This window comes from Oncorhynchus masou, chromosome 30, assembly GCF_036934945.1.
Source record: "Oncorhynchus masou masou isolate Uvic2021 chromosome 30, UVic_Omas_1.1, whole genome shotgun sequence".
Classification (NCBI taxonomy): domain Eukaryota; kingdom Metazoa; phylum Chordata; class Actinopteri; order Salmoniformes; family Salmonidae; genus Oncorhynchus; species Oncorhynchus masou.
In genome coordinates this window covers 58065881-58081199 of record NC_088241.1, presented here as the reverse complement: position 1 = coordinate 58081199, position 15319 = coordinate 58065881, and the positions used below count along the sequence as shown (strand labels likewise).

Genomic DNA, 15319 nt, shown 5'->3' with positions numbered 1-15319 from the left:
ATCCATCCAACATCAATTTCCCTGTCTCGCCTCAGTGTTTTTACTTCTCTTGCTTTTACCACATCAGAGTTGGACATTTCTCTTCCAGTCCTGTTTAATATTCTTGGCAAGGCTGCCTTCTCATGTTTTGCAATGTTACCCTGTTTGAAAACAGAGTCCAATATATGACTTCAGTAAGGGAATGTTAGGTATGTGGAACATTGTCAGATTGCATTAATCATATGGCTCTCGAGCAATGGGGAGTGGAGCTAATGTTTGGCCAGACTTGTACTACTCTTATTAATTCATTATGGTCATTGAATTAAGTCCTATGTCCTAGCGTTTCCCAAAACGGAACTTTCTTAGAAGAACTACGACGGGCTTCTACTGTGGACTGTTGGTTTATTCAGGTCTAGATGTTGAGGTGTTATGGGGGAAGGGGTTGTGTTTGGAGAAGGGGGGCATTAGGGTTGTGGCAACGACGTGTGCTCACCCGGTGATTGAGTGGTTTTCATTGTAGGATACTTGGCCACGTAGTCTGTACTCTTTCTTGCTCCCTGCCCCATGGATTTAGTGAAAGGGTATTTTTAACATACAAACAATATAGCCTCGTTGAAGTGTCCTGGCGCTCGAACCAAGAAGTCAAATGCTCATATGACTTTCTCTTTATCAGATCTGGATGTGTGGTGGCCAGCTCCTGATCATCCCCTGTGCGCGGGTGGGTCATATATTCCGTAAACGCCGGCCTTACGGGTCACCCGGAGGTCAGGACACCATGGCCCACAACTCCCTGCGATTGGCCCACGTATGGATGGATGAATACAAGGTACCTCAGAGGGCGATAGCACTAATTACACACAACTGAAATCCAGTTTATAAAATCACCCATTCTCTATTGGTTCAGGGCCTGAAATTAAAATCCATTAAACTGGGTTTGTATTAAATCCAGCACGCATATGGGCCCGTATTCAGTGTATCAGAATAGGAGTGCTGATCTAGGATCAGTTTAGCCTTTTTAAAATCATAACCTTTTCCTTAGGCTCCTGTTATGACCGCAAGCAAACTAAACATCCGATGAGATCAGCATTTCTTCTAACCACTCTCAGCTCTGTCTTTATTAGCACACTGATGTTTGTTCCTTTCCAAGCTACAAAGAGCTATAATTGCTTTCCACAGTCTGAAAATAGCCAACCTAATTGGAAAGGAAGCCAATTGCGTTGTTTGGGTTCTCCTGAGAGATCTCCCATTCACACACGTCAATGTACTAGTGAGTCTGAATTTGTTTTCTCATCATTCCCCCTCAGTGTGTGAACAGTTGTTGTTTCCAAACTAAACAGTAGAGGCCTTGGATATGATGAATTACTTACGTAATTGTTATTACTTAGATGTCTCCACAAGAGAGAGCCAATGTTTTCGGGAAGGTTTGTGCTGCTTAGTCTCGTCTCTCTTCTGTGCTCTTTCCCACCTTCCACTTTGAAATGATTTACCGGACATTGAACTAAGAGTGTGATACGTAAATTGCCTTCCCTTACTCTGAATTGTTAATTCAACAGTGTAGTTCAGGTATTCCCAAACAGGGGTACGTGCAATGTCGTCAGGGGTACACCAAATAAAAATGTGATTCACATTTAAAAAAAATATATATATTAATAATTTCTTCACATTTTCAAACAGTCCATTTAGTAAGGCCCATGTTCATAGAGACACATACCAGCTCTACTGGTAGTACTGCTACTACCAGCAGTACTACACCTGCACCTGTCAACGACACAAGTTGTTCTGCTTCCACGAGCACATCCAATGCTAGCATCAGTAATTCTACATGTGTTGTTAGCCCAACTAGCATGGACCCTGACAGTTATGACTCTGATGCAGCTGAAGAGCTACTGCCCCCTTACCCGGGAAAGCACCGAACAACAGACAGGGACGTTGGACCATCGAAGAGGTGCCAATATGATGAGAACTACATTGATTTGGGGTTCACTTATATTGGGAGTAGTGCCTTTCCTCAGTCACAGTGTATTATATGTGCAAAAGTACTCACAACTCGATGAAACCTTCACTCTTGCGCAGACATTTAGAAACAAAACATGACCATTTGAACATAAGCCACAGGAGTTTTTTGAGCGAGAATTAATTACTTTCAAGTAGTAAGACATTTATAAAAGCAACAGATCCCATTAATTAGAAGGGGCTAGAAGCGTCTTATATGGTGAGCTACCGAGTGATTAGGACAGGCAAACCCCATACTATTGTGGATGACTTCATTATTCCTGCTGCTGCGGATATGGCTGGAACAATGCTGGTGGAAAAGGCCCAAAAAACTATACAGACAATTTCTTCATCAAACAACACTGTTTCATGACGCATCAGGAGATGTTTTGAAACAATTACTGGTTTGCATACAAGCCAGTGAATTCTATGTGTTACAGCTGGATGAGTCAACAGACGTGGTGGGCCTGGCACAGCTCCTGGTATATGTCTGTTATGTTTATGGGGAGTCAATTAAGGAAGACATCCTCCTCTGCAAATCACTGGAAACCAGGACAACAGGAGAGGATATTTTTTAAAGTACTGGACAGCTGTGACATCAAATGGACTTTAGTGGTCAAGATGTGTTGGTATCTGTACTGATGGCGCTAAAGCCATGACAGGGAGACGTAGTGGAGCAGTAACGCGCGTGCAAGTAGCGGCTCCCGATGCCTCTTGGGTACACTGCAGCATCCACCGAGAGGCTCTTGCTGTCAAGGGAATGCCTGACAGCTTGAAAGGCTTTTTGGAAACTACAGTGGCCTATCTGGGTGATGTTTTTTCTCATCTGAATGATCTGAATCTCAGATTACAGGGATTCTCTGCAACTTTATTCAGTGTGCGGGACAAAATTGAGGATATGATTAAGAAGTTGGAGCTCTGCATTAACAAGGACAACACACAGGTCTTTTCATCATTGTATGATTTGTTTTGTGTGCAAATGAAATCAAGCTTAAGTTCCCAGCAGTTAAAATCTTCTAGAGGGTTATTTTTTAGGATATGTTTTTCATTAGTCCACTCTTGATACAGTCCTATTTTTTTTTGCATGTTGGCAGTGAAGTTTTCAAGATGCAGTGTCACCTGCCTTATTATCAAGATGATTCAATATGCAATGATCGTTTTTGAGTGGATTTTCCCTTTAAGATGAAATTTGGGTTGCCCAGTTCTAACTTTTCCATCTCCACACTAATCAGAGATTGGGACAAGTTTAGTTTCCGTGAAAATAGCCGGCCTAAATCAAGATATATTAAACCGTTTTCAATCTTACCTCTGAAATACTTATTTTGAGTCTTACCACCCAGACAATGCAAGCTGTTTTCATGACCTAAGAGAGGGTGGAACAACTAGGAGTACTGTTGACTTGTCAAGATTCCAGTTCATTACTAGAAATATTTCTGAATGACTCTCTACAGTAGTTTGTATCTGGTTTATTCAATTTTTCTGATACGTTTGTTTACAAATTGACTTTAGAACCTGATCTACCCTGTAAACTCTGCACTTTTACAGACGACAGAGATACAGCTATTTTAAATGTATTAAGGGGTGTGTACTGGCATTGAACATTTCAATAGCAATCAACTGAGTGTATGTCATCAATCTCACCTATTTCCTGTCTTGTGTCTCGTCCAATCAGGAGCAGTACTTAAACCTGCGGCCAGAACTCCGGGAACGTGCCTACGGTGACATCAGCGAGCGGCAGGCGGTGCGCCAACGGCTGCAGTGTCGCTCTTTCAAGTGGTACCTGGACACCATCTACCCCGAGATGCAGGTTGCCTCGCCCCACAACAAGCCCCAGCAGGCTGTGTTCGTCAACAAGGGCCTCCGCCGGCCAAAAGTGTTGCAGAGAGGCCGGGTAAGATGATAAAGTGAAGTTGAGCTAATGCTAAACTGGTCCCAGATCAGTTTTTGCAGTATATCCAACTCATATGGTCCCATCAACCATAGGAGTTGGCTATACAGCACAAACAGATCTGGAAACAGGTTAAAACTTCTTAAGGCTGCAATCCCGTTAACGGGATCGATATGACAACAGCCAGTGAATGTGCAGGGCGCTAAATTCAATACAACAGAAATCCAGCCAAAGAGATGAGTCACAAATAGAGATAAAATGAATCACTAACCTTTGATGATCTTCATCAGATGACACTCATAGGACTTCATGTTACACAATACATGTATGTTTTGTTTGATAAAGTTCATATTTATATTTAAAAAATCTCAGTATACAATGGGCGCGTTACGTTCACTAGTTCCAAAAATATCCAGTGATATTGCAGAGAGCCATAATAATTTTACAGAAATACTCATTATAAATACAATTGTTAGACATGGAAATATAGATATACCTCTCCTTAATGCAACCGCTGTGTCAGATTTCAATAAAACTATGGAAAAAGCAAACCATGCAATAATCTGAGACGGCACTCAGAAAATAAATAAAATTATCTGCCATGTTGGAGCAGAAAATAAAGCCCAAACCATGATGCTGCCACCACCATGTTTGACAGTGGGTATGTTGTGTTCAGAGTGATGAGCTGTGTTGCTTTTACGCCAAACATAACGTTTTGCATTGTTGCCAAAAAGTTCAATTTTGGTTTCATCTGACCAGAGCACCTTCTTCCACGTTTGGTGTGTCTCCCAGGTGGCTTGTGGCAAACTTTAAACGACACTTTTTATGGATATCTTTAAGAAATGGCTTTCTTCTTGCCACTCTTCCATAAAGGCCAGATTTGTGCAATATATGACTGATTGTTGTCCTATGGACAGAGTCTCCCACCTCAGCTGTAGATCTCTGCAGTTCATCCAGAGTGATCATGGGCCTCTTGGCTGCATCTCTGATCAGTCTTCTCCTTGTATGAGCTGAAAGTTTAGAGGGACGGCCAGGTCTTGGTAGATTTGCAGTGGTCTGATACTCCTTCCATTTCAATATTATCGCTTGCACAGTGCTCCTTGGGATGTTTAAAGCTTGGGAAATCTTTTTGTATCCAAATCCGGCTTTAAACCTCTTCACAACAGTATCTCGGACCTGCCTGGTGTGTTCCTTGTTCTTCATGATGCTCTCTGCGCTTTTAACGGACCTCTGAGACTATCACAGTGCAGGTGCATTTATACAGACTTGATTACACACAGGTGGATTGTATTTATCATCATTAGATCATTCAGAGATCCTCACTGAACTTCTGGAGAGAGTTTGCTGCACTGAAAGTAAAGGGGCTGAATAATTTTGCACGCCCAATTTTTCAGTTTTTGATTTGTTAAAAAAGTTTGAAATATCCAATAAATGTCTTTCAACTTCATGATTGTGTCCCACTTGTTGTTGATTCTTCACAAAAAAATACAGTTTTATATCTTTATGTTTGAAGCCTGAAATGTGGCAAAAGGTCGCAAAGTTCAAGGGGGCCGAATACTTTCGCAAGGCACTGTAAATGCTTGATTTGTTCGATAATGTCCATTATTTATGTCCAAGTAGCTACTTTTGTTTGCGCGTTTAGTACACAAATCCAAACGCTCGTGCAGTCCATCCGAACGTTGGACAAAAAGTTATATTACAGGTTGAAACTTGTCAAACTAAGTATAGAATCAATCTTTAGGATGTTGTTATCATAAATCTTCAATAAAGTTCCAACCGGAGAATTCCTATGTCTGTAGAGAAGCAATGGAAAGCAGGTCGCTATCATGTGAAATGTGCATGACCAGGACCTGGCTCTCTGCCAGACCACTGACTCAAAGAGCTCCCATCCGGCTCCACAACACAGTAGAAGCTTCATTCAAGTTTCTAAAGACGGTTGACATCTAGTGGAAATGCAACTTTATCCATATCCCATTGTGTATTCAATAGGGGCAGGTTGAAAATCGACCAACCTCAGATTTCCCACTTCCTGTTTGGAGTTCTTCTCAAGTTTTTGGCTGCCATATGAGTTCTGTTACACTCACAGACATCATTCAAACAGTTTTAGAAACTTCAGAGTGTTTTCTATCCAATATTAATAATACTATGCATATATTAGCAACTGGGACTGAGGAGCAGACCGTTTACTCTGGGCACCTTTCATCCAAGCTACTCAATTCTGCCCCTGCAGCCATAAGAAGTTTTAACATGGTTACTTTGTTAAAACCGTGTGTTGTTGGCTGTCAACCCCTGCCATCTAGAGGCAATAACATGAAGCCTGAAATTAAAAATAAACCTCAAGGAATGTATGTTCGTTTTTAAGGTGTAATTGTGTACATCATTCACATGCAAGTAGCCCTCTGACATATTTATAGTTATAAATTAAATAAAGTTACTTGTTTACTGTCAGTGAAGCACCTTCTCTGTATACAAACTGTAGATGCCTCCTGATGGACTAGGGGTCCTCGGAAGTTGTAAACAATATTCCCTGTTCCCACGCATGTTTCTTTAGGGTTTGAAAGTAGTTCTAAGATTGCAACGAAGAAATACCTGAACATTCTTCAAAAGCCAAGGGAAAGCAAAAATGATCAATACAACGTTACATACTGCACTTAAATGAAATAAGAAGAAAAATAAATTAATTGAAAAAATGCCATATCCAGTCAACAGGGGGCAGCGTGGTGTTGAGAAAGTCATGAAGGAGCTTCAGTCTCCAGGATGAAAAGACACATACCACTTACAGGTTCAGAACTTCCGCTTCAAACAGACTGAGTTACAAGTTAGACACCTTCCCTTTTTTCACATTTTGTTATGTTACAGCCTTATTCTGTAATGTAACAAAATGTGGGGCAGCCATCTAAGGCACTGCATCTCAGTGCTAGAGGGGTCACAACAGACCCTGGTTCAATTCCAGGCTGTATCACAACCGGCTGTGATTGGGAGTCCCATAGGGCAGCGCACAATTGGCCCAACGTCGTTAGGGTTTGGCTGGGGTAGGCTGTCATTGTAAATAAGAATTTGTAACTGACTTGCCTAGTACTTATATAAAGGTTATATATATAAAGGTATATATATATATATGTATTTTTTATTCTAAAATTGATTAAATTAAATATTTTCCTCAATCTACACACAATACCGCATGCTGACAAAGCAAAAACAGGTGTTTAGATTTTTTGGCAAATTTATTAAGAATAAAAACAAATAACCTTATTTACTTAAGTATTCAGGCTCTTTGCTACGAGCCTCAAAATTGGCCTCAGGTGCATCCTGTTACAATTGATCATCCTTAATGTTTCTACAATTTGATTGGAGTCCACCTGGGGTAAAATCCATTGATTGGACATGATTTGGAAATGCTCACACCTGTCTTTATAAGGACCCACAGTTGACAGTGCATGTTAGAGCAAAAACCAAGCCATGAGGTCGAAGGAATTATCCAGAGCTCCGAGACAGGATTGTCTCAAGGCACAGATCTGGGGGAGTTTACCAAAACATTTCTGCACTATTGAAGGTCACCAAGAACATAGTGGCCTCCATCATTCTTAAATGGAAGAAGTTTGGAACCACCAAAACTTTTCCTAGAGCTGGCCGCCCGGCCAAACTGAACAATCGGGGGAGAAGGGCCTGACCAAGAACCCGATGATCACTCTGACAGAGTTCCTCTGTGGAGATGGGAGAACCTTCCAGAAGGACAACCATCTCTGCAGCACTTCACCAATCAGGCCTTCATGGTAGAGTGGCCAGACGGAAGCCACACCTCAGTAAAAGGCACATGACAGCCCGCTTGGAGGACTCTCAGACCACGAGAAACATGGTTCTCTGGTCTGATGAAACCAAGATTGAACTCTTTGGCCTGACTGCCAAGTGTCACGTCTGGAGGAAACCAGGCACTGCTCATCACCTGGCCAATACATCCCTACGGTGAAGCATGGTGGTGGCAGCATCATGCTGTGGGGATGTTTTTCAGCGGCAGGGACAGGGAGACTTGTCAGGATTGAGGGAAAGATGAACAGAGCAAAGTACAGAGAGATCCTTGATGAAAACTTGCTCCAGAGCCCTCAGGGCCTCAGACTGGGGTGAAGGTTCACCATCTAACAGGACAACGACCCTAAGCACACAGCCAAGACAACGCAGGAGTGGCTTTGGAACAAGTCTCTGAATGTCCTTGAATGACCCAGCCAGAGCCCGGACTTGAACCCAAACGCAGGAGTGGCTTTGGAACAAGTCTCTGAATGTCCTTGAATGACCCAGCCAGAGCCCGGACTTGAACCCAAATGAACATCTCTGGGAAGACCGGAAAAAAGCTGTGCAGTGACGCTCCCCATCCAATCTGACAGAGTTTGAGAGGATCTGCAGAGAAGAATGTGAGAAACTCTCCAAATACAAGTGTGCCAAGCTTGTAGTGTCATACCCAACAAAGTAGTGAGTTAAAGGTCTGAATACTTACGTAAATGGGATATTTCAGTTCATTTTTTTTAATAAATGAGCAAAAATGCCAAACTGTTTGTGCTTTTTCATTTTGGGGTATTGTGTGTAGATTGGGGGGGGGGGTAAACTATTTTAGAATAAGGCTGTAACGTAACAAAATGTGAAAAAAGGTAAAGGTCTGAATACTTTCCAAATGCCCTGTATGTATTTCATATTGATAAACCACAGACAGCTCTGCTACATCCGTCTACCTGGGAGGACATTCATATTCTAGTTAGTCTGGAAGGAAACTTCATAGTGATTTCTTAAATATGGAATCCACAATCCATACACTGTCTGCCCCACAACCATTGTTATTTATTTTGCTTTGTTGACGAAGCAGAGGTAGGGAGCGCCGGTGGAGCGCCGCGGGTGGTGGGTGGGTGGACAAATAAGAAGTTTCACCTTTAAGTATTCCAGCTTTAACATACCTGGTTTTCTGAAGATATCAATAAGGTTATGGAAATAGGCTTAGAAATGAGGTCCCTCAATAGAATAAGGACATTTTAAATATTCTTGTCTTGTCGATTCAGAGGAGTGGGTGTTGGTCTATTGTACATTCCAGTGGCATAGTCTGGAGTATGGACATACGCTACTGGTTAAAAGTTTTAGAACACCTACTCATTCAAGGGTTTTTCTTTATTTTTTTTTACTATTTTCTACATTGTAGAATAATAGTGAAGACTTCAATACTATGAAATAACACATATGGAATCATGTAGTAACCAAAAAAGTGTCAAACAAATCCAAATCCAGATGCTTCAAATAGGACTACCCTATTGGCTATTTGAAGCATCTCAAATATAAAATACATTTTGATTTGTTTAACACATTTTTGGTTGGTACATGATTCCATATGTGTTATTTCAGTTTTGATGTCTTCACTATTATTCTACAATGTATAAAATGGTAAAAGAAATTAAGAAAAACCCTTGAATGAGTAGGTGTTGTAAAACTTTTAACCAGTGTAACTTCAGTTGGTTTTTATCCATTTATCATGGATTGAGTTTATGGGCATTTTTTTTTTTTTTTTGCAATCGCACAGTGCAGATTATCAGATCTCAAGATCTGAAGCCAGAACCACATTAATATAACATAGCAATGTTCTCAGATGCGCAGCCAGGCTGCAATAAAGATGACCTGGAACGCAACAGTGTCTTCACCTTAGACCGCTCACTTCTCCTTTTCTTTCTCTGTAGCTGCGGAACCTGAAGGCTGACAAGTGTCTGGTGGCCCAGGGGAGGTCCAGCCAGAAGGGGGGTGCCGTGGTGCTGAGGTCCTGTGACACTCACAACCCAGAACAGGTACACTAACTAACATATTAGCACCCCCCGCCCCCACCCCACCTCTGCCTTGGACATTATATAATCTGTAGGGCCAAACCATACTGTGCTAGAAATATTGTCTTTCCACATTGCACTTTCAAGCACGACTCAGCATTCTAAAAGCAAGCTGACCTGCCCTGATAACAGGTGTGGAAAGAAATCAGTCTGACCCTACACTGTACGATATTAACTGAAAAGAGCATGGTTTGGGTCGGCACAATACTGTGAAATATCCTCTACTGGTCTCTCTGCTTATCAACACTTTAACCCACAAGAATCTAAGCCCTGTCTAAGCCGCGGGTGGGGGGTGCAACTAAGCTATATGGAATTATTTTACTATTTGATTTAGAATATTAAGACCCCTTGAAGTATCACCAAAATATATTAATTGTCCTTACTGCTTGCTATTAGCCCATACAAAGGCATTGAATAATAGATTCACTACATGGAACAAAATAATTCTAAAAGGAAGTTTGTTCTTCAGTGTCTGTCTTATATCTGAGAGATACAGTTTAAGTCAGAAGTCTACATACACTTAGGTTGGAGTCATTAAAACGTTTTTCAACCATTCCACAAATAACTTGTTAAAACTTCTTGAGGCTATGGGTTCCCCTACAGGAACTCCACCCCCCCCCCACCCCCCCCGTTCAGCTGAAACGGTTGCGCAGGGAATGCAAAAATATTCTTAGAAATATTTAACCTCCACACATTAACAAGTCCAATACCTCAAATGAAAGATAAACACCTTGTTCATCTACCCAGCGTGTCAGATTTTTAAAATGTTTTACGGCAAAAACACAGCATATATTTATGTTAGACCACCACCAAACCAAAGAAAAAACGTAGCCATTTTGTCCAGCAAAAGATAAAATGACAAAAGCAGGATTAAAAAAAGATCAATCACTAACCTCTTGAAAATCTTCATCAGATGACAGTCATATGACATGTTACGCAGTACATTTATGTTTTGTTCGATAATATGCATTTTATATCCATAAATTTCCATAACTTCCATAAAGTTTACATTGATGCCATGTTCAGAAAATTCTCCAAAATATCCGGAGGAATTATAGAAAGCTACGCCAGATAACAGAAATACTCATCATAAACTTTGACTAAAGATACACTGGTTCTTAATGCAACCGCTGTGTCACATTTTTTTTAACCTTACGGAAAAAGCCTAACATTGCAATAATCTGAGACGGAGCTCAGACATAACAATATTTCTCAGCCATGTTGGAGTCAACAGAAATACAAAATTACAACATAAATATTCCCTTACCTTTGATGATCTTCCATCAGAATGTAGTGCAAGGAGTCCTAGTTCAACAATAAATAGTTTTGTTTCATAATGTTAAATTCTAGTGTCCAAGAAGCAGCATTTGCTACCACTGTCAGCTCATATGCCCAAAAAATTACTTCTGGTCCAGGATAACTTTGCATCAAAACTTCCAAATTACATATTTCAGGTCGATGAAACTGGTCAAACTAAGTGCAGAATCAATCTTCAGGATGTTGTAATCATATAGATCCAATAGCATTCCAACCGGACCATTCATTTTCATCTGGGGCTGATTGGAACAGCCGAAGCACTCAAACGCTCCTCAACAAAATGGAAATCGTTTGCGACACTTACGACTTTCCTTCCCATTAGGTCAAAGTTCACAGCAAATGCTCCATTACACTTTCTACTGAATGAGGACATCTAGTGGAAGACATAGGAAGTGTTTCCAGATCCATAACTTGTTGGGAAGGGAGGGGGCGATGACGTCAAAGTTGCCCCAACTTTCAGGATTTCAAAACTTGTTTGGAAGATTACCTGCCCTGTGAGTTCTGTTATACTCACAGACATAATTCAAACAGTTTTAGAAACTTCAGAGTTTTTTTATCCAATATGAATAATAATATGCATATATTAGCAATTTAGGACAGATTTTGATGCAGTTCACTATGGGCACGCAATTCATCCAAAGGGGAAATACTGCCCCCTATCTCTAACAGGGTTTAACAAACTATAGTTTTGGCAAGTCGGTGAGGACATCTACTTTGTGCATGACAAGTAATTTTTCACATACAGATTCATTTACTATCACAATTCCTGTGGGTAAGAAGTTTACATACACTAAGTTGACTGTGCTTTTAAACAGCTTGGAAAATTCCAGAAAATGATGGCATGGCTTTAGAAGCTTCTAATAGGCTTATTGACATCATTTGAGTCAATTGGAGGTGTTCCTGTGGATGTATTTCAAGGCCTATCTTCAAACTCAGTGCCTCTGCTTGACATCATGGGGAAATCAAAAGAAATCAGCCAAGACCTCAGAAATAAAATTGTAGATGTCCACAAGTCTGGTTCATCCTTGGGAGCAATTTCCAAACGACTGAAGGTACCATGTTCTTCTGTACAAACAATAGTACTCAAGTATAAACACCATGGGACCACGCAGCCGTCATACCGCTCAGGAGGGAGATGCATTCTGTCCCCTAGAGATGAACGAACTGCAAAAAGTGCAAATCAATCCCAGAACAACAGCAAAGAACCTTGTGAAGATGCTAGATGAAACAGGTACAAAAGCATCTATATCCACAGTAAAACGAGTCCTATATCAACATAACCTGAAAGGCCGCTCAGCAAGGAAGAAGACACTACTCTAAAACCGCCATAAAAAAGCCAGACCATGGTTTACAACTGCACATGGGGACAAAGATACTACTTTTTGGAGAAATGTCCCCTGGTCTGAAAAATTGAACTGTTTGGCCATTATTTCCATTGTTATGTTTGGAGGAAAAAGGGGGAGGCTTGCAATCTGAAAAACACCATCCCAACCGTGAAGCTCGGGGGTGGCAGCATCATGTTGTGGGCGTGCTTTGCTGCAGGAGGGAGTGGTGCACTTCACAAAATAGATGGCATCATGAGGGAGGGAACTTATGTGGATATATTGAAGCAACATCTGAAGACATCAGTCAGGAAGTTAAAACGTGGTCGCAAATGGGTCTTCCAAATGGACAATGACCGCAAGCATACTTCAAAAGTTGTGGCAAAATGGCTTTAGGACAACAAAGTCAAGGTATTGGAGTGGCCATCACAAAGCCCTGACCTCAATCCTATAGACAATTTGTGGGCAGAACTGAAAACGCGTGTGCGAGCAAGGAGGCCTACAAACCTGACTCAGTTACACCAGCTCTGTCAGGAGGAATGGGCCAAAATTCACCCAACTTATTGTGGGAAGCTTGTGGAAGGCTATCTGAAATGTTTGACCTAAGTTAAACAATTTAAAGGCAATACTACCAAATACTAATTGAGTGTATGAAAACTTCTGACCCACTGGGAATGTGATGAAAGAATTAAAAGCTGAAATAAATCACTCTTCAATTATTCTGACATTTCACATTCTTTAAATAGTGGTGATCCTAACTGACCTAAGACAGGGAATTTTTACTAAGATTAAATGTCAGGAATTGTGAAAAACTGAGTTTAAATGTATTTGTCTAAGGTGTATGTAAACTTCCGACTTCAACTGTACAGTCGTGGCCAAAAGCTTTGAGAATGACACTATTAATTTGTACCCCCTGTATATAGCCTCCTCATTGACTCTGTACCGGTACCCCCTGTATATAGCCTCCACATTGACTCTGTACCGGTACCCCCTGTATATAGCCTCCACACTGATTCTGTACCGGTACCCCCTGTATATCGCTCCACACTGACTCTGTACCGGTTCCCCCTGTATGTAGCCTCCACACTGACTCTGTACTGTAATAACCTGTATATAGCCTCCACATTGACTCTGTACCGGTACCCCCTGTATATAGACTCTGTACCGGTACCCCCTGTATATAGCCTCCACATTGACTCTGTACCGGTACACCCTGTATATAGCCTCCACACCGACTCTGTACCGGTACCCCCTGTATATAGCCTCCACATTGACTCTGTACTGTAATACCCTGTATATATCCTCCACACGGACTCTGTACCGGTACCCCCTGTATATAGCCTCCACACTGACTCTGTACCGGTACCCCCTGTATATAGCCTCCACACTGACTCTGTACCGGTACCCCCTGTATATAGCCTCCACACCGACTCTGACTCTGTACCTCCACACCGGTACACCCTGTATATAGCCTCCACACCGACTCTGTACCCCTGGTACCCCCTGTATATAGCCTCCACATTGACTCTGTACTGTAATACCCTGTATATATCCTCCACACGGACTCTGTACCCCCCCTGTATATAGCCTCCACACTGACTCTGACTCTGTGACTCTGTACTGTACCCCCTGTATATATCCTCCACATCTGACTCTGTATATAGCCTCCACACTGACTCTGTACCCCCTGTATATAGCCTCCACACTGACTCTGTACCGGTACCCCCCCTCCACTGACTCTGTATATAGCCTCCACACTGACTCTGTATATAGCCTCCACACTGGTACCCCCTGTATATAGCCTCCACACACTGACTCTGGACCTGGTACCCCCTGTATATAGCCTCCACACTGACTCTGTACCGGTATATAGCCCCATTGACTCTGTACTATATAGCCTCCACACTGACTCTGTACCCCCTGGTACCCCCTGTATATAGCCTCCACACTGACTCTGTATCGGTACCCCCTGTATATAGCCTCCACACTGACTCTGTACCGGTACCCCTTGTATATAGCCTCCACACTGACTCTGTACCGGTACCCCCTGTATATAGCCTCCACACTGACTCTGGACCGGTACCCCCTGTATATAGCCTCCACACTGACTCTGTACCGGTACCCCCTGTATAGAGCATCGCTACTGTTATTTTTTCTATTATCATCTTTATTTTTTATGTGTTTATTTTAGTTAATACTTTTCTTAAAACTGCATTGTTGGTTGTATTCGACGCATGTGAGAAATACAATTTGATTTGATCTTTCCATAGAGGGGTTTGTATGCCAAACCGTTTGGACGCTACAGACAATTTTGTTAGAAGTCCAATTTTCGGTATGTCTCAATGTCTGACAAACACCACTCGAGCACCGTCACTTTTCACCCGAGAGGCGGAAGTGTTCCATAGGTGGGTGCAGCGTCTCAAAACTAGTTCCCCCGATCCAGATTAAGCCTATTCCTGTACTTCAAACAAAGTTCCATGGAGATTCTCCATCTGGGTTGGGGAAACGTCCTAGCGATGGAGAAATAGGTTGTGTGAGACTCTGCCTCGCCTCCATCATACGGTCTAGTATGCATCACTGGCAGTCATTATTCATGTTGCCAGCCTCTGATTGACCTACAGTGATAATAGAACCTTTACATGATTCTGACCTCTTTTTGACGCTTCTGTTAGTCCGGCGACATGGACAATGGTTATAAGGGTTAGTGCTAGAATCTGAAATGAGTTCTATTTCAACCTCCTATCTCCTAATCTTTCTTAGCTTTCATTACCTTATTTCAACCATTGTTTATGGCTACAATGACTGTTTTGTAGGAGGGTACCCAGGCTCGACGGGGAAAGTGCAGTATCTCAACCTGGAAATACATGAACTGTACTAGTACATCCCCCCTCCCAGGCTCTATCAGGGTCACATCCACTGGAAGAGCTTCTGTCTTTTCAAGCCTCAACTAAAAAAAAATACACTTCCATTAG

At 41.9% G+C, this 15319-nt stretch overlaps 1 protein-coding gene across 2 annotated transcripts in view; it reads left to right on the top strand.

The window, feature by feature from the left end:
* Window positions 1-15319, top strand: part of LOC135522871 (polypeptide N-acetylgalactosaminyltransferase 11-like) — a 34058-nt gene that overhangs the window by 14156 nt on the left and 4583 nt on the right. For both annotated transcript variants that reach the window (XM_064949519.1, XM_064949521.1), the window contains exons 7-9: window positions 653-805; window positions 3644-3862; window positions 9568-9672. In XM_064949519.1, coding sequence (XP_064805591.1) covers window positions 653-805; window positions 3644-3862; window positions 9568-9672 — 477 coding nt within the window. The remainder of the gene's footprint in view (window positions 1-652; window positions 806-3643; window positions 3863-9567; window positions 9673-15319) is intronic.